At 46.1% G+C, this 19,871-nt stretch overlaps 2 protein-coding genes across 2 annotated transcripts; one reads left to right on the forward strand and one right to left on the reverse strand.

Moving 5' to 3' along the window:
* Nucleotides 1–380: 380 nt before the first annotated feature.
* trappc3 (trafficking protein particle complex subunit 3) lies at nucleotides 381–3,755 on the reverse strand. Its single transcript, XM_067255640.1, has 5 exons — nucleotides 3,606–3,755; nucleotides 2,671–2,768; nucleotides 1,662–1,761; nucleotides 1,017–1,199; nucleotides 381–645 (listed from the first exon to the last, which is right to left on the reverse strand). The coding sequence occupies exons 1-5, from the start codon at nucleotides 3,645–3,647 to the stop codon at nucleotides 526–528; spliced, it is 543 nt and encodes a 180-aa protein (XP_067111741.1). The 5' UTR covers nucleotides 3,648–3,755; the 3' UTR covers nucleotides 381–525.
* A 675-nt stretch (nucleotides 3,756–4,430) lies between these two features.
* On the forward strand, nucleotides 4,431–14,903 carry smap2 (small ArfGAP2). Its single transcript, XM_067256102.1, has 10 exons — nucleotides 4,431–4,536; nucleotides 10,823–10,956; nucleotides 11,092–11,177; nucleotides 11,384–11,462; nucleotides 11,627–11,686; nucleotides 12,161–12,230; nucleotides 12,712–12,860; nucleotides 13,212–13,389; nucleotides 13,583–13,995; nucleotides 14,357–14,903. Exons 1-10 carry the CDS (start codon nucleotides 4,431–4,433, stop codon nucleotides 14,483–14,485), a joined length of 1,404 nt encoding a protein of 467 aa, XP_067112203.1. The 3' UTR covers nucleotides 14,486–14,903.
* The last annotated feature ends 4,968 nt before the right edge of the window (nucleotides 14,904–19,871 follow it).

Below are 19,871 nucleotides of genomic sequence, written 5' to 3' on the forward strand. Positions count from 1 at the left end.
ATCTGAGATGACCTCCAGGAGAGGAAGTGAGGAAGGAAGACCCAAAACTGTGCCACTGTTTGAAGCAACACCAGCTGAAATCCTAGAGGATAACAAAACCAGTGGTGAGTGGACAGTCCCCCCAAGTCTCCTCTCATCCTAACCCCGCCCCTCATGACGGCTCGCTGGGTCTTGGTTCAGAGACTCTCAGCTCTTTAGGGGCGTCTGGGTCTCAACAGTCCACAGTGAGTTCCTCTCCAGGCCTCCTTCCCTTCAGTTAAATAATAAAGAAGGTATCGAGACAGGTTGATTCACCGTGTTACCTCAACTTCTAAGTCCTCTGGCCAGGGTAAGAAGAAGGGGCAAGGAGATCAGAAAAGGTCGCCAGTGTAAACTATCGAGACCCACCCCTGGTCCTTCTAACTCGGTCTCTTTCAGTCTCTTAGAGAGGGTTTGGTCTGCCCTCCCTTCCTCCTCCTCCCCCCCCCCCAGATGAAAAACCAAGAGAGGGGGGAGGGGGGGGGGGGGGTGGAGGGTGTGGCCCCCTCACTCGTCTCCAGCAGGGATGTTCTCCTCGATCCTCTTGATGAACCTCATACGGATCTCCGTCACGTTGTCTCCTCGGAGGGTGTCCTGGGCGAACTTCACGTCCACCGCCATCTGGACCTGGAGAACCGGGAGGGAGCGTTATACACACACACACACCTCACATGCTCCTCAAACACACACACCTCACATGCCCCTCAAACACACACACACACCTCACATCCTCCTCAAACACACACACACACCTCACATCCTCCTCAAACACACACACCTCACATCCACCTCACATCCTCCTCAAACACACACACACACCTCACATCCTCCTCAAACACACACACACCTCACATCCTCCTCAAACACACACACACACACACACACACCTCACATCCTCCTCAAACACACACACACCTCACATCCTCCTCAAACACACACCTTATAGATTCTCTTCTGGCAAACACACCCCTTTCCCCTTTTTCCTCAAACACACACACCATCTCCAGGGCCCCCCTCAGGACTCCGCAGAGCAGGTTGGAGTAGACGAGGGAGCTGTGGTTGTCTGGCAGCTCCACCAGGTCCACCAGGGGGTTACTCTCCAGGACCAGGGAGAACTCGTCCCCAGCAGGGCTCCAGTTGGTCACGCTGGGGGTGATGCCCAGGTACATCTTAAACGCCACCTGGCACAGCCACGGGGCAGGGTAGAACACCATAGGGTTAGGTTGGGGAAAATGGTGGTAGGTATTGAGAGATCGGCATAGTAGCTAGCTGCAAGGGTGTGACCAGGTGACCTGGTTATCAGGAGTCTAACACAACAACCTGTTCTCCACAAAGCCAGCTCCAGCTCACCACACACACACTTGGCTTTGTGTTGGCATAGCTGGGATGTTTCAGTACCTGTTGGAACCAAGACAAATGAAAAGCAGTATCCAGGAGCGCTGAAAGCTCAGAAACTATGTGGAACCCTGTACGCTGGAGTTCACATTCCTGCTACTCTGTCTTCCTGCTACTCTGTCTTCCTCCCTCTTCCTCCCTCCTCCTCCCCCCCCCCGCCCCTTGACTCCCTCCATCCTCCTCGCCCCGCTCTGGGAGGTTTCCATGGTCACGCTCGCACCGGCCCTCGCAAAACGTCTCCCCGTTACCTTGGCGATGACATCTGCGGTTTCTCGGAAATCCTGACACCGCCCGACGCTGGAGCGCGCCAGGAAGTCCTCGATGAGACGCACGCCGATGTTGTAACCCCTGAGGGACGGTCCGGGAGGGGGGAGAGAGGGAGGGGGGGAGAGAGAGACATTAAGAGTCACCATGCCCAATCATACCCTCTAAATGACATCGAGTGACCCTTACTGCGACAACCGTTTACTGGAACAGAGCAAGACCAACAGGGAAGGATACACAGACACACCACCATCAAGAACCATCACCCATGCTGATCTGCTACATGCTAACCTGCACCGACCAGAGGGCCGACACAGAGGGAACAGCAAGGCTACCTTCTATGGCCATGCCTGGTCCTGGCTCACCCAGCATGGCTTAGCTTAGAGGGGGAAGAGGCCTCAGGAGCGTGGGCTCTCCAGACCAGGAGGGATAATACTCTATCAAACAAGGCTCAGTCATTCTCTCCTCCCCCTGGGCAAAAAAAAAACAGGCTTTCTGTCTCACAGAAAAGATAACGGAGTTGCGGCCGTGAGCTAAGCTCGAGTACCACCACCGCCCCAGGCCACGTCTGTGTCCTGAAGAGACACAGGTGTGGAGTCAGATCCTGAACCTGTCTAGTCTAGTACATTAAACAGAGAAGAGGACACCTCATATGGGTGTGTGAAAGATAGTTATGACCTGGTTACATCACCAGCTGGCTGGCTGGCTGTGTCACACAAAAGGGGAGAGGGAGAATGTGCCAGTGTGGTGGTAGAGTGTTGGTGCACAGCACATCATAGAGGTTCATATATATATGGCCCTCTGCTCCGGTTGTTTGGCAAGTTCTGGACAAACTAGAATAAAGTGCATGCAAGGGTAGTGGTACATTTCACATGCTCAGGATAAACTGCTCACTTCACATGCATAAGTAGTACGTACACACGGGTTTGGTTGTCGAGGAAAAAAAATATACCCCGTTGGTCATAAACCCACACACCCAGGGATGGTGCTTACATCTTGTCGAGTTGTTTATTGACTTCCTCATCATTCTCATAGTCCTTACACAGCTGGGTGACCAGGGCCCCATAGGTCAGAGTAAACAGCTCCGAATTCTATATTAAAGAGATAATGAGAGAGATAGAGAGATAGATAGAGAGTGAGAGAGAGAGAGAGAGAGAGAGAGAGAGAGAGAGAGAGAGAGAGAGAGAGAGAGAGAGAGAATGTTAGCAATGCTTAGGATATGGGACTGTATTACTTGCCTTGCCAGAGTAATGACGGATTAGAAATAAGAGCTCACACATTACAGAATTAAGAAGAGAAAACTGTTTCGTATTCACGGTTTGTCTGCTGTAGCCTACTATGAATGTGAGTCTATGGGAGAAAGATTCCCAGGTGCATAACATCCAAATGAATGTGAGTCTATGGGAGAAAGTACTGGGAATAACAAACACATTGCTAGTTAGCAATAGAGCGCCGCCTGGCGGAGTCAAACCGGTACTACTCTTTACTGCCAAAACAGCATAATGCTTTGTCGACCTGTGGTCTGTAATAGCTGTAGTTTAAGTTCATTCAGGGAACTACGAAATTAACCCATTCTGGTAATGAAGGAAATCTATGTTTGTCATCCGTGGCACTCACTCACTGCCCCTGTGAAGCATACCTGTCACCCGACTAGCATAGCAAGCTGATAACTGGCAAGCTAACTTCCTGTGGATATCAAGTGTCAGCAGAAAAATATAAAGCTAGCTACCAAAGTTGGTAAAACCAGAACCTAAGGCAGGCAATTATTAGGGAATATAAAACAGGCTAAATAACCGAAAATTAAATGCCAGGATAGACCGTAGTAGCTAAATTAGACAGCAATGTTTGCTAGCTAGCTATAGCACTTAATCGCTATCTAGATTAACATTTAGTTTCCCAACAAGCTATCGCGGAATGCGGCTCCTTACCATCTTTTTGCTGTCTGACGAACGGTTGGATTGCCTTGACATCGTGTATAATGTTACAGGTTTATATGTGTGACTTGATAGCTCTTCTTTATTTTTTAATGCTCTCTTTCTACGACGTTCCCGTGATCGCTGTTGTACTGTCGATAGGCGCTAATTATTCTTCCTCCTTTAGAAAAGGAAGCCATGATGTGTGCAGTAGCGCCACCTTTTGAACTGGAGTAGAATGGAGGTTCATCTGTTTTTACTTCAATGGGCCTACTCCTTTCCAATTGTACCACATGGTGGCGGAATATTACGATAAACTATGAGAATTATACCTATGAATTACAAATAAACTGAAATATAGGTTAACTATTACCGGTATGGCTAGCTTCTATGTAAATGTGAGCTACCAGTCGTAATGCAATTACCCGCGCGCGTGCGTGTGTGCGCACGTGTGTGTGCGCGTGTGTGTGCCTTTGCCTGTGAGTGAAAGAGAACGGGAGGTGGAAACTGTCGGAGACAAGAGGACGTGATACAGATGCGCAAGAAACTCGTGCTGTGATCGTCTTTTATTTTACTCTTTAACATAGGCCTATGTGTTTTAGAACAAGCTTATTGACACACAAGATCATTACTAAAGTTAATGGCTGTATGATTGCTGCTTCGCTGATAGCCTTCCCGAGGGCAATTTCCCTAGAAGCAAGGAAGAGGAAGATAACCCCTATCTCTAGTTCTACGTTTCTTTAGGTCTCGTTTTTATTTTCCAAACGGACCGATTGAAATACCCATTGTACAAAACAGGACGACGGCTGGACCAAAGAGGTGTGAGAGATAAAGGGGGCGATGATGACGGGAAAATCTGTGAAAGACATTGACAGGTATCAGGCTGTTCTCACATCGCTACTATCATTAGAGGAGAATAAATTCTGCGCAGATTGTGAAGCGAAAGGTAAGTGTTCAATCTTGTTAGGGACATACCTACTCGTCATACGGCAAACCTAGTCATCGTAGTAGCATGGTCAAACCTAAGGGGGTGGACAAGACCAAATGAGTCAACCAACGTTTCCCGTATCAATTGCCTCCAGCAACTCAAAGAGTGTGCACGCTGTGCTAGCGTTATCTAACGGAACCTGCCGATAAAGAGGTCAAATCACAAGTTAAGACGCAAAATACACCTGCATTGACATTAACTCGTCCCGTACAAACTGTTCTAGCTTGACCCTTATCTGGGAAATAAGAGTGTGTGCGTTTGTGTGCGCAAGCAAGAGAGCGTGCGCACGCGTGCGTGTCTGTCTGTCTGTCTATGTTTGTTTAGATGTCAATCTGTAATTGAACAACAGTTCGAGACAAATAATTGTAAGTGTGTATTTTTATTGTATTTGAACAGCTTGCATTTCTTAAAGCATGTTAGCCTAACCTGGCTTGACCCACTAAATGAAACACTAAACATGGCAGTAATCTGTTGTGTGTGTGTCATAGGCCTATAAGTTTTATTGTATGACACATTTATATGGATGTTTTTGTAGTGACTTTACAAACCTTAGTAACATGAGTTGGAGTGGCTTGTGTTACCATGGTTGTGTAAGAGGGCAAAGGTAAGTACTTAGTATTGGGCTCACTGCCAGGCTAGTGACATTGTCCTTGAGTCTGACAAACACACCAGCTCAAACTGTGGACCAATGCATTTAGTGACAGCAGGCACATGGGATCTTAACACTGCACAGGCACACTGATATGCACATGGAAGGCTTTCCCACATGATCAGAATTCAGACATGTTCCCTATCGTTCATGCTTGTACACACACACACACACACACACACACACACACACACACACTGTTAAGGCTACAAACAGCACACAGTTGCTAGTATAAGAGACATTCAATCAGAGACGGACATTGTGACTCACATGTTGACCTCTGTGCCTTGGTAGACAGACAGACAGACAGATCAATTCAGTCAGACAGACAGACAGGCAGATCAAGTCTGACAGACAAACAGACAGACACTAGCTGTCAGTCAGACAGACAGGCAGATCAAGTCAGACAGACAGATGTGTTTTGACCTCTGGTTAGTGAGATAAGTGTCCCATCCTTCCATCTCCTCCCTTATCTTTCATTGATCTGTATCCTATAGGGACAGGTGCTGTTTTGAGTGTCATATCCCACCCCCCTCTCTCTTTCTGTCTGTTTCTTTCTCTCAATTCAAGTCAAAATGCTTTATTGGCATAAATGTTCTCTCTCTGTCTCTCTCTTTCTCCTCTATTTCTCTCACTTTCTCTCTCTTGCTCTCTATTTCAGTGCTGAGGTGGCATCTTTGTCCAAAGCACAGAGAATGGCTCATGTTTAGACACAACAGAAATGTTCACACACACACACACACACACACACATACATTTGCTTTGACGACTAGCAGACAACACAGTCTAAAGGACCTCCCGTCCTCACTCTGTAAGTGACCTTCTCAGACTCGTCGCTGTTGATAGTCAGCAGCATCGCTTGTGAACAAGACCTAGATACCACCAGCCCTGGCAATGATCGCAACCATACTGTGAGCCACAAAGCTATGGGGAGTTTTGGGCTTCATTGCAGCCATGGAAACAGTTCAGTGGGGGACACACACACACACATGCGAACCTGGGAGAAGTGTGTTTCGTGTGCCATGGGATATCTAGTGCAGATTGCCCTCTCTAAAATGAGACCAGGCCTTGAAGCGCAAGAGACAGGCAAAGGGATTGAGTTTATCGAGTTTGTGTGTGTATATGTCTATGGGCCGTACGACATTCTGTTCAAAGTCATTTAGACTGTTACTGTGAGTGTATACTTTTGTATATAGTCTATGGTAAATACACAGGGAGGCCTGTTTCCAGAGAACACATACATTCTGACATGTGTCTGTGTGTTGCGTGGCGTTAACTTTACAGAACCTTGCTAATTAGACTGGATAGGATTAGGGGTTAGCAGAGGAAATAGCGCACGTGTGCAATGACACACATCCACCAAGCCACCCACACACAAACACACGCACGCATACACACATACTGTACAGGCTATGGAAGAGGCGGAATTAGAATGAATAGAATGACCTCTTTTCCAGCTTCTTGTGTGTAATCAGTTCAAAGTGTAACTGCCACTTTCTCTCTCTCCAAATACGTGAACAGGAAAGCACTCATCAACATATCACGATCTCAGCTTACGTAAAGGATGACATGAAGTAAAATGAGGCAAAATGAACACAATTTTGGCCTTCAATCACTTGTCTGAAGGAATTGACAGAAAACATTCCCCAAAATATGTTCTTTTTGTCATTTTTCCTTCCTCTTCTGTCCTTACGTTATGGTAATGTTTATGTTGAGTCATTCCCTCAGCACGCAATGCTCTCCTTCTTGTTACTATAAAATGACAAGGTGTTACAGCTGAGAGAAGTCTGGTGTCACCTGTTTAACACATCCTGGACGGGGGTTGTCGATGACTGTACTGAACAGGAAACACACATGCAAATACTGTACTGATACACTTACATGCAAACAAACTCAGACATCCAGTCTCTCAGACACCTGTATGGGGCCATATGGCTAAGGTTGGTGTTGTCTGATCCTGTTTGCTCTGACACAGATTACGGTTGCTCGAGCATCAGCTCTGGTCGTCCTGGTTAAAGAGGAAGTGACTAGTTTGCACATAGACAAATGCTAAACGTAAAACACAAACAAAACGAATAATTTGTTTCACTCTCACTCAGTTTCTTTCATTCTGTCTCTCTTCATCCCTCTCTGTCTCCATCTCTTTCCTCTCCCCCACTCTCTTTTAGCCTCTTTCTTCATCTTTCTCTCTTTCTCTTTCTCTCTCTGTGTCTCTTGTTGTCTCTCGTGCTTGAGCAGTGCTCATGTTTGCATACACGCAGGCCCCGGGGTTGCTATGGAGACATCACCTGAAGATGTCACTTCCTTATCCTCCACCTCCCACAAACAGCTACCTCTCGAATGGAGGGGGGTGATTGGCTGCGTCGAGGGCTCTATCGCCGCTGCGTCCTGTGACTGAGAGCCTATGGCTGTGAACACACCTACAGACCCAGGCACTGTTAGTCCTGCAAAGCCGCTAATGTGACCGTCCCTGGTTCCCAGGGCTCTGTGGGTGGGGTCTGGAGGGTGGGGGGGGGGGGGGGGGGGGGGGCAGGGCATATGTTGTACCAATAGCTGCTGTAATGGGGTCTGTTTCCGCTGGGTCACTGGTGGTGGTGGTGGGGGGTAACGGGAGGAGGTGGGGGGTTCGAAAGACACGAAGTCTGAGCCCATGGGATTAGACCGCTAACGCATGTGGAGGGCTCTGTGGATCCTGGTGGGATATGGACTGGGGTATGGGTTATGTGCAGTGTGTGTTTATTTGTGTGTGTGAGAGAGAGAGACAGAGAGAGAGAGAGAGAGCGGGAGAAAGTGAGAGAGCAGAATAGGAAGTACTTAATGCATCTATTATTTATTTTCGTCTCCTCTCTTCCTCTCATCATATTGCCTGGGTGTCCTGGCAGGTCGACACAATAACAGTCCACCATTTGAGAACTTGATTAAAGTGTCTGTGCATGTGTGCATGTTTGCATGTGTGCATGTGTGCCTGTGTGCATGTGTGCATGTGTGCATGTGTGCCTGTGTGCATGTTTGCCTGTGTGCATGTGTGCCTGTGTGCATGTGTGCATGTGTGCATGCCTGTTTCCCTCACCCCATTTTCTGTTCCTAACTCAAACCTCTCCACTCGTTTGTAACAGTCAGTGTGAAAGCTCTGCAATCTTCGACAGTACGACCCAAAAAATGTGTTTGGATCCAAAACAGGAAGTTTATACTACACAGTGGTGTGTTACTCCACTGGCTAGAAATGCTAAGTGATTGCCAAACAGGACTTAGTTTCCACTGCTGTTGAGACTGAACTCGAATAACCTTCTTATCACCCTCAGTGTAAATGTTGGGATTCTTGTCTCAAAGCTGCTCTGAAATACACACTGTAGGTCTGATCACGATCTGGCTATCTGTCACTCCTTCATAATTGACCTGTCAATTTTTTCCCTCAAGCCCTTATAATGTGGCCTGGTCTAACTGTGAGGTTGCAGAATTGCTCACAAGCCTATCATTCATCACCTTTGAGCTCCAGACCCCCCCCCCCCCCCTTCCCTCTCTCTGTGCCTGGACGTGAGGGCCTTCCTCTGGGTTTGAGCATCTCTCCACTCCCCCTCCACATCCAGAGAACCAGGCCTCAAGCCAGCTGCACACTCTAATACCCTCAAGCAGATTAGGCCTGCACTGTTCGCTATGCACACACACACACACGCTTAATCATGATGCACTGCAAACACACATACTCACATATTTGAGATACAGAGATTGAAAATGGGAGAGGTTGAGATGAGGGGGGAATTTTTTTTTGTGCAACATGCAAAGTTGGAGGAAAGATATGAAGGACAGAGAAAGGCTGAAAGAGTGTGATAGGGAACAGAAGTGAATGGGATACAGGGATTACAACTGTTTGCTCGAGATACGGACAAAGAGAAAAGGAGAGGGGAAAGAGTTGCCACGTGGACCAGAGTCAAGAAACAGAAGGATGAGAAGAGAGAGGAGAAGTAGGGAGAGAGGGAGGGAAGGGAACAGACTAAACTGGCATGCAGAGCCAAATCAATCCTCTTGTTTACTGTGGCTACCCCCGCCACCCCCTCTCGCCACCACACACACACACACACACACACTCGCTCACACAGTCCCCAGCATTGTGTCTAAATAGGCTTTGCTGAGTAATTCTGCTATTATTAGCCCTGCATGCTAACTAATGCTGCAGACAGACGTTCAGGATGGACCCAGCCAGCTTTCACATTAATCCCCAACGCTCTGACACAGGGTATGCACGTGTATATGCAACGATCTGGATCATGTGGGATCAGAGAAGTTCTGGGGTACTCGTGATACATTTGGACCAATCAGGACAGACAGACAGACACTGTTTTGCACAGGTTCAGTCTCTCCATAGCTTCAAACCAGCCACGCTGTGGTTGAATGTTTAGGTCTTTGGCCTTGGTGAAACAACCCCACTAATAAACAAGTTCTCGTGGACATGCTTCCATGATGTGCCTACAGGATAGTTCCTGATCTATCCCATTAAGGCAGAGAGGATATGACAGCACTGCCACCCAGTGGAGGGAAAGGCACACTGCACGTTGCACTGATTTACCTAAGAGGGTGGTGGGGGTGGGATGGAGGTTTTGAGAGCCCTTCAGCCAACCAGAGAGAAAGAGGGAGAATGATGGAGGGAGGCAGAAATGGATTGAAGAGGAGAGTAAAGGAAAGGAGGAGGGAGGGGGGGAGGGTGAGGCTCCAGTATTCTCTTTGAAGCTTCCTGTTATTCTCTGAAGAGAGCTGTTGCATAATCTGAGACGAAAAATAGCCGGAGAGATGCGGAACAGCTCTGCTGATGGATACACACTCACTAACGTGTAGTGCACACACACACACACACACACATACACATACACACTCACCTGCACATGCACACAAGCAGCAAACTAGTAGACACAGTAACTTGCACACATACACACTCACATGTACAAACATTTCCTTGTTTCTAAGTGAATAATAATCCATTTGTGTAATTGGCTTTTGTGAAAAAGGAATGTGTGTGTGTGTGTGTGTGCATGGCTCTCCCTCCCTTTCCCTCTGTTCTCTCTCTTCTATCAGAAGAACATGCAGACTAAAGACTTGTTGTGGAGCTTGATATTTGTCAGTGCACCACATGACTGTCACAGGATTAGACATGCTCCTTGGTGAACACAAGCACATCATTGAGGTCTGGAGCTTGTCTAATCTATGATTAGATGAAAAATAGTCAATCAAACTCTCTCTCTTTTTCCCCATCTCTCTCTTTCCTCTGCTCTGGCTCTCTGTCAATTTTACTGCCTCGTTCTATTTTTCCACACAAGCTTTCCTGCTCTCTTTGATTGAGTGTCTATTTTTATCTGTCTGAAATTGGTGGTATACTTAGAAGTACGAGTACAATACACTCCAGTTCACAAAGGTCTCATCCTTACCTTCATTTTTCTTTCTCTCTCTCCACCCTCCCCTCTCTGTCTTTCTACCCCCCCCCCTTCTCTCTCTCTCTCTCTCTCTCTCTCTCTCTCTCTCTCTCTCTCTCTCTCTCTCTCTCTCTCCCTCTCTCCCTCTCTCTCTCTCTCTCTCTCTCTCTCCCCACCTCCTTCTTTCTGTCAGGTCCTAGATGGGCATCCTGGAATCTGGGAATCTTCATCTGCATCCGCTGTGCAGGGATCCACAGGAATCTGGGAGTCCACATCTCCCGGGTCAAATCTGTCAACCTCGACCAGTGGACCCAGGAGCAGATCCAGGTCAACAGCGAGGCTAGACCCAGGGCCAGGCCCAGGCCAGGGCCGTAGCATCATGGTCCATGCTGGGGGGGGTGATGTTTCTGGGTGGTTCTGGCCTGGTTGCAGTGTATTACATCTGTGTGTGTCTGTTTCCAGTGTGTCCAGGAGATGGGCAATGCCAAGGCTAGACGGCTCTACGAGGCTTTCCTTCCAGAATGCTTCCAGCGCCCTGAGACAGACCAGTATCCTCATCACTTTGTGTCAGTGTGTGTGTGTGTGTGTGTGTGTGTGTCAGTGTGCCATCAGTGTGTGTGTGTGTGTCAGTGTCAGTGTGTCATCAGTGTATGTGTCAGTGTGTCATCAGTGTGTGTGTGTGTGTGTGTGTGTGTGTGTGTGTGTGTGTGTGTGGACACTTGAGACGGCTGCTTTCCTTGACTGAGTCGCGTAGGTCTGCAGAGATCTTCATCAGGGACAAGTACGATAAGAAGAAATACATGGACAAGGTCATCGACATCCAAAGGCTACGGGTAAATGTCTAGACACTCACACACACACAGAGAACACACACACACAGAGAACACACACAAACAGAGAACACACACACACAGAGAACACACACCCACACAGAGAACACACACACACAAAGCGTGTGGCTCGGTCGTCCCTGAACCCCTCTTCCCCTGCTCTGTAGAAAGAGAAAAGTTGTGACAACATTCCTAAGGAGCCCGTGGTGTTTGAGAAGATGAAGCTGGTAAGTGTGAACTGGTTCCGACTCGCAACTTCAGGAATTCTTCAGCTTAATTTATACTCAGGTCGCGGACACTTTTGAAATGGTCGCCGACGAAAAAAGAAAAGTGTCGCTCAGGCAGCTGCATTTATACTTCGGCAAACAGTCGCCTGTGCTCAAGGTTCGCGTGACGTAAACAGAATCATTTTTTGTTACATTCATAGCTATGGTTACATTGTTAACGCTTTGTAGCCTAGGTGATCAATCGGAGAAACTGACCATTTAAATTTTTCACTGTGTGACGACATCAGCGCCAGTAGAAATTTCTCCTGGTAGGCGACACTTCTAAGCGACGGTTAAAAGTGTCGACCGAGACGTCATTTCTGTCGGCGACCTTTTCAAAAGTGTCTGCGACCTAAGTATAAATTGGGCTTCAGTCATCCAGAGGACACCTATGACATAACCGTGTGACCTCTGTTCTGTGCTTGACCCCTACAGAAGAGAGACGACTCTCAGCAGATGAAGAACAGCCCCCAGTCCCAGTCCGTCTCTGACCTGCTAGGACTGGGTATGGTAGCTAGTACACACACACACACGTGTACACGCACAGCACACACACACATGTACACACACGCACAGCACACACACACACATGTACACACATGCATGCGTGCGTGCTGACACACACAGACACGCAAACACAGATCCCGCTTAGAGCCACTGTGGTTTTTCGTGAAGAGGACTCCGCTAGGTTAGGCAGGTCCATTTTAGAAAGCCTCTGGTGCCACAGCAGTGACTCAGCATCCATCTGACCCTCCCTTCCCTCCCTCCCTCCCTCCTCCCGCCGGCCCGCCCTCCCTCCGCCTCTCTCTTCCCTCCCTCCCTCTCTCCCTCCTTCCCTCCCTCCCGCCGGCTCGCCCTCCCTCCGCCTCTCTCTCCCCTCCCTCCGCCTCTCCCTCCCTGTCTACCTCCCTCTTTCTCCTCCTCCCACCCTTTCTCCGCCTCTCCCTCCCTCCCTCCCCCTCTCCCCACTCCCCCTCCTCTCTCAGATGCCCCAGGCCCTGCTGCAGCCGTATCTAATGGGTTTGGTGCTCCAGGAGAGAGGCCCAGTCCTGTGGTGGCCAGACCAGCGATGCCCCACTCGCACACCACGGTGGATCTGTTCAGCTCCTCCTCAGCCTCCTCCACCAACAGCACGGTGAGTGGGACACCCCAGCCCACCCTCCAGCAGCCAGCCGGCTGGCCCCTAAGAAGTACGGGAAACTTCCGGCTAGCCGGTCGACCTGTGTGTTTCAGTTTGTCCCTGGACTCGCGTGTACTCTATACAGCGCTCACTGCTATTCTCTCTCTACCTGTCGGTCTCTCTTTACCACCACCTGTCTGTCTGGATGTGTACTTGTCTGTCTCTCTCAACCTCTTCCTGTCTCTCTTTAGCTCTACCTGTCTGCCTGCCTCTCTATCTCTGTCTCTCTCGCCCTCTTTCTCTCTGTCACAAACACAGACATCCACACCCTGTCTAACCCCGTCTGCTCCTGTGTCCTCTCTCCAGCCCATGTGCAGCTCCATGCCTCAGGGCCGTGTGGCAGCATCTGTCCCCGAGAACCTCAGCCTGTTCCTGGACCCAGCACCCAGGGCAGGGGAGGGGACCAAGAAGCTCTCCAAGGACTCCATCCTGTCCCTGTATGCATCCACGCCCTCAGTACACACCAGCAACATGGCCGCCCACGGTAAACACTGTCCCTGCAATCTGCTGAGTGATGTGTGGGTGTCGGTTTGGGTTTTGAAGAGAAAACCATTACGATGTACAGTATTCATCTGTCTTTTACTCCATCCCTTACATTTGTTATTTTTTCATGTTACCTTGCTTGTGTTTCGATGGGTGTTTGACATGATTTTGTGTTGATTTTATTTTGTCTTTAGCTGGCCTTTACATGAATCACGCCCAAATGGGTTATACCACCTCTCCCTACGGACCGTACCATTCTTTGGCTGCCCAGAGAGGGGGGATGGGAGGAGCCATGATGGGCCCACAAATGTCCCTAATGGGAAGTCAGCAGAACTGCATGATGGGACCCCAACAGAACGGCATCATGGGAGCACAGGGGGTCATGGGGCAGGCCAGTGGGGTCCCTCCTACTTCCTACATGGCAGGAATGCCTCAAGGCATGATGGGAGGTCAGCCCAACGGCATGATGGGACAGCAGCAGAACGGCATGATGGGAGGTCAGCCCAACGGCATGATGGGACAGCAGCAGATGGGAAGTTCAGCCGCCGGGCCCCAACAGGTGTATGGAGCACAGCAGGCTCAGCAGCTGCAGTGGAACATCACCCAGGTGTGTGTGTGTCTGTGTGTCTGTGTGTGTCTGTGTGTGTGCGTGTGTGTGTGTGCGTGTGTGTCTGTGTGTGTGTGTGTGTTTGTCTGTGTGTGTGTCTGTGTGTGTGCGTGCAGAGTTGTTTAGCTATTCTTGACCTGTAGTTGAAGGTTAGGGTTGTAATTACTGTTAGTGTTTGAATTACGTGAAGGGTTGTGTTTAGGACTTAGGGATAGTTTTAGGGTTCAGGTTAAAGTTAGGTCTAGGGTTAGGTTGTGGTTTATGCACATGTGCAAATGTGAAAATGATGCATTAGTCATAATACCGAAAGCAGTACCCAGGAACATGCTTGTGTAACACGCTACATGTGTTCTGTCCCCAGATGACGCAACACATGGCAGGAATGAACTTCTACAGACCCAGCGGCATGGTGGGATACGGCACTCAGCATATGGGAGGAGCAACGACTCCAAGCTCCGCCCACACGATGGGGTCACATGTCTGGAAATGATGTCAACGTGTCGACGTAACGGAACGACCAGTGATGGTGGCCGGGAGATTTCTCTACTGAACTCTATGTGACATTTTCTAAAAGCAGAACAGCAAGAGGAGCAGGAGGAGAAGATGATCCTGTAGAGGGGTTTGGAGACGACCACCATCTCTCCTCTCCCCTTTCTCCTTCCTCTTCCTCTCCTTTTTCTCCATAGCCATTTTTGCAGATTTCCATGCTTGCCTTCTAAGACCACTCAGAGAGCAGTTGTCAGATGATCAGGGCGGAGGGCGGAGGCCGACACGTCGGGAACACAGCGTACAGCTCATCTTATTCCCAGCCTGTGTGTGTGCTTGTGTGAACAGGGTCATGAAAGGTTCAAACGCCTAGTTGCAAACCACATGTACTTCCTGCATCCCCCCCTGATTCCGACTCCGGATTCCATCGGTATCAGGAAGTATTTTGTCTCTGCAAATCTCAGAACAACAAAACATGTCTGCCACAGTTTGCATTCGTTTTTTTTTTGCCGATAGCAATCATACAATGCATAGATCTGGTCTGTTACTTATGTAACTAGAGACATAGAGCAGCTACAGTACAACACCTACCTAGATACCCGTGAATTTTATAACAAGGGGTCTTCTATTGAAATCCTTGGAGGGCTCTGGTCAACATGGTAACATCATCAAGGTGTCAAATGACCTTTGAGTAACCTAGCTGTTAGGAAACCAAAGATTCAAAGATAGCTTTACGGTTATTGTACCACTCCGTGTAATGTGGGTTACATCTATATACGTAGGTATGATAAGGTCAACATACTAGTAGGGATTAGAAAAAGTGCTGTTCACGTATTCACGATTTTGTTTGAGCAAGTGCAATACATATCCATTGATTTGTAAGAGAAGCGATACGTGCTTCACTTATTTGATAGCATTAACAAGTGTGCTAGCGGTTCCCTTTTTGTGATCTGCTCTGCGTAAGTGCAGAGTGAGTGGTGGAACATATCAATTCATTGTGCTACTTCCTCGAGGGAGCTCAAATGTTAACTTGAGCTTAATTGCATGCAAGTCTTCACTGTCAAATAAAAATAGATTTTTTAAACGCCCCACTGACCTCAAGCTAGAAATTATGAATATGATGTTTAAGGAACGAGAGAAGAGCAGAATTCGTTGCAGGTCAAAGATGTGATTCAGGTGTCATTTGTAATGTAATGGCTCATTGGAACTGCATGTCATGACGGTTTCTCAATGAATGTGACCCTTATGTCAATGAATGTGTACACAAGCATTTGTCTGTGAATAAGTGTGGGTGTCTAAGCGCACCGTTCGAATGTTTCTCTGAATGTATATCTGAATGTTTCCCTGTCTCACTGAATGTGTTCTATACTGATTTTAAAAATCTAATCCCTACCACAATGTACCCTTTCTTCCCCCGTTCAACTGAGTCGAATTATGTGTCCTTGAATGCATTGTGTGTTGAGTTTGTTCTTAACAGTGTAATCTGGCTTTCCACGAATATACCATTGTCTGTGTCAGCGTGCTTATTGTCCATGTCTTTAAATGTTCTGGATGTCTGAATGTATTTGTGACTGTACATTTGTCTTGGGGGGTATTCAATTTTGGCTTCTCCCTTTGGCTTACTACAGAGCTGTGAATGTAAACTCACATAGCAAGCAGTAATATGCCTACTGTTGAGACTTCAGGTTGTTTTGTCGGCGTTTACAGTTTTGGCGAGGAACTTTCTACGAATTTAGCAGCAATCAATCAGCTGACTCACTTCAATCATTCCTAAGTAGGTGCCCTCTCTTACCCCCATGCCACCCCCCGTCATGACTACACAACTTTTTTCTGTGCTTGTTATTATAATCAAGATTGTTATGAGTAATTATGATGCATGAAGGTAATAGTGTAAATAATTTCAAACCATCCCATCTTTCTATGATTTAAGGAACGTGGAGAGTATTGTGTGAATGTTAGGAAAGGAAGAGAGAGAAAATAAACCATGGAGGAGGCAAGAGAAGATGTGGTAGACAGGAGGAGACAAGATGGGTCCTTATCGTTAGGCTATATACCGCTTACTGTTTCTCCTTTGACGATCAGTAATACATCCTTTGTGTCAGACACAGCCACTATAGTATTGGTTCAGCCGTGGTTTTGATACATTACCTGTTTGTCTGCTCAGACTGACAGTCCATTGTAAAACTGGGTTATCTATAGAGACCACATCGCAAAGCAATGAACCTTTAGAAAAGCAATGAAACGCCATTCTATTCACGAATGTTTATATCCCACCTGTAGGTCGGGAGGCGCTATAATGTCACAGTTTTGTCCTTTGCAAGAATCTTTGGGTTTGTTTGATATATTTTTCCCTTTTGCTTGTATACAAAATGAATGTATATTTTATTATGTAGTCGTCATTAATTCAATTAGTGTATTTAGAATGTTTTTCTGTATATTATGTTGTAAAACAATTAATAATATGTATATTATTAGTTCTGTATATTACAATTGCTTTGACATTTTCAAACATCTGTTAGTGTATCAAATGTGTATAACACATACAAAAATAAAAGCTTGTCTATGTGTGAAAGAAATAAAGATATAGACATGTTTTGTTTAAAATCTGGGTGTGGTCTCTATGGCCTCAACGGACGGTAGCATCTCTCACATAAAAACAGCTTGAGCAGAAAGAAAATTGTGATTCAAATCAAACTTTATTGACTTTGCGTCCAGATGGCAAAGGGCATGCAAATACAGGCTTCTGAATCTGACATTTTGTATCTTTTTTTTCCTCGGTTTGGCTCTATTTTCTTACAAAACTACGTGCACTTTAAGTAATCAATTCTGCAGCGTACAAACCACAAAAATACCAGTTTTACATTATCAAATACTGCACATAGAAAACATTTACAAAGCACAGGTATAAAATTACAGCTCCTTTTCTTTGCCATGTACCACATCCTTAAGTCGTTCCGCAATGCTTTGTGATTTCAAACTCACTTCAGAAATCTCTTCAAAGAAGACAGAAGCTATGTGATATGCAGAGTTTCTACATGTGAGGAGTCAACTTTCTTCAGTGTCGTGCAACTTTTTCCGGCCTGCCTTCTCACAGAAAGATCTCATCCTATCACTATGGCTAGGCTAGTTCAAAAAGACAACCTTCATCTACCAACACCGCCCCGTCAGTCAGCACAATTAGACCAAGTCAAAGACATCACTTTGCAATTTTGTGTGTGAATGAGTGTGCCTATGTGGGGTTAAAAATAATTGGCTAAAGGTGATGTCATGTAAATGTAACTTCAATTTAATATCTGCATGAAAAGATGTGTGAGGGGCATGCGCTAGAGTTTAGACATGGTTTGGGAAGAGTATTTTGTCAGTTTTCGGTGCGTTAAGGCTTGGTTTGGGGAATAGGAGGTTGTCTTTTAGGGGAGTGGACTACATTGCTTTAGCGCTCATCTACAGACAGTGAAGAGGACAAGATAGCCGCTCAGCAACTTGCTGTGACTAACGACCGTTAAAACGTGAATATCAACGAACAGTCTTTAAACATACAGCAGCAAAATTCAAATTTGCTCATTGGACTCAGTGGGCAAACAAAAAGAAAATAATCCTTCTTGACCTGAATGATGTTTGCTACATTGACAAGCAGCTGTTAAGACTGCAGATGTTTTTTGTTGCTCGTGGAAAACATGGGTTTAAAGTTTTATCATAAAATTTCGTCTTTTTTTTCAATGCAGTGCGTGCAGTTGTCTCTTGGTCTCCCTTTAAGAAAAACTGCAATATATTCCTGTGAATACCCCTAACATTCCTGTTCTGTTCAGTTCTACAGGGTTTAACAGGGGTACTGGTAATGCTAGTGCAATTGAAACAGTCAGAGGTTACCTTGGTAACTGTGAACCAATGAGACTTAGCCCCAGGCAGACCAGTTCTCTCTCTGAAATCAGGAAATAAATTATTGCCAGTAGAAGTAGGCCTACTCTATTTTGTATGTCTGGAAGGCTAAATTCATGCTACGCTAGGATACAATTGTTCACAATTCTTGCAAGTCGCAGTCATCCTATAACAGGATACAGAGTATATTTCAAAAGTTGGTTAAATTACATCATAATCATCTTCCTTTTATCATCATCATCAATAATACGTATACAATAATATTGTCAAAGAAACCATGCGAAAAAGTTGTTCGTTTTCAAAGTACAAAAGTATTACAATTCAGCTAAAGTTAATAGAGGACTTCATTTAGCAATTTAGCTATGAAATTGATGCAGGGAGTTATCATCTTAGACTAATCATGACGATTTAAATAAATGAAATCTGTTTCGCCTGATTGAGTCTCTTCCTCATGTTTAGCTTAGAGAAAACCACAGAGCTGTGTGAGTCAGTTAAATAAACAACAGAAGAAGAAAGAATAATGAAACAGGCATAGCCTCAATCGACACAGAAGTTCCCTTGAAAGATCTGTAATCATTTACAAAAAAATTAATGACGTACGTACATTCACACGCAGATCTGGTCTTACGATTAAGAAATACATTCAGAAAACAGAATACATATACAGAGATATAACATCAGTACAATATTTTCAAGCCCATTACTTTGTTTTCCAAACTTTCAATTGTGTGTCTGTGCTACAACACAGGAGTAAATAAAATAAGGCCTTTGTAAACTGAACAAGCCCTCATTTTCACGAGAATCTACAGGCAGAATCCCAAAGGATCCTCCATCACACGTCTGTCTCCTCTAAGACTCATCTCCTTAGAAAAATAAAATCATTTTCTTCATAATATTAAATAGATATTGGGTTGATCTGAGACATTATAAAACAGTTTAAACAGAAAAACGGAAGAGATCCACAACGCTCCAACTACAGATTCTACAGCAGAACAAGCTTGAGGACAGGTTAGCCAATAAAATGTCTCAAATGTGGTGGGGTTCAATCTTACAGGAGACAGCTCAGTGCTTGTGGTACATTCACAACTTTGCTAGACTACGGTGTCTGAAAACAGAGGCCAGACAAAGAGTGGGAAAGTTGACTATCAATCTGGAAATGTATATCAGACTACCTTTCACACCTTTCTCCATTCCCTCTTTAGCCAGTGCCTGTACTGTATGAAATTACACGTTAGCTAAGCCATGCAAGATAACTGAGAAAAATGACCTCTCTATTTAGTTCCAGATTGTTGTCCTGCCTCTCTTCTATCTAATGGACAGGTGATTTAATAACAAATAGGTTTCCACGCAGTATTTGTCATATAGCTTTTCCACCTTCTATAAAACACTGCCATTTCTCCTTTTGGTTGAAAAACTGTTTTGGACAAATTTGGCAAATATCTTCCCTCAATGTAAAAAATCTAATAAATAACTTTACATTAGGGTTCATGCAGTCACTCTCTCTTGCTTTTCTC

Source organism: Osmerus mordax, chromosome 18 (genome assembly GCF_038355195.1).
Source record: "Osmerus mordax isolate fOsmMor3 chromosome 18, fOsmMor3.pri, whole genome shotgun sequence".
Taxonomy (NCBI): domain Eukaryota; kingdom Metazoa; phylum Chordata; class Actinopteri; order Osmeriformes; family Osmeridae; genus Osmerus; species Osmerus mordax.

Excerpts from the sequence above, each read along its gene's own strand:
- trappc3 (XM_067255640.1), bottom strand. The coding sequence starts at position 3,647 with ATGTCAAGGCAATCCAACCGTTCGTCAGACAGCAAAAAGATG. Across the intron at positions 1,762-2,670 it reads AATAAACAACTCGACAAGAT|GGGTTACAACATCGGCGTGC; the intron begins GTAAGCACCATC and ends ACCGTCCCTCAG. Across the intron at positions 646-1,016 it reads TGAGGGGGGCCCTGGAGATG|GTCCAGATGGCGGTGGACGT; the intron begins GTGTGTGTGTTT and ends CCGGTTCTCCAG.
- smap2 (XM_067256102.1), top strand. The coding sequence starts at position 4,431 with ATGATGACGGGAAAATCTGTGAAAGACATTGACAGGTATCAGGCTGTT. Across the intron at positions 4,537-10,822 it reads CGCAGATTGTGAAGCGAAAG|GTCCTAGATGGGCATCCTGG; the intron begins GTAAGTGTTCAA and ends TCTTTCTGTCAG. Across the intron at positions 12,231-12,711 it reads CTCTGACCTGCTAGGACTGG|ATGCCCCAGGCCCTGCTGCA; the intron begins GTATGGTAGCTA and ends CTCCTCTCTCAG.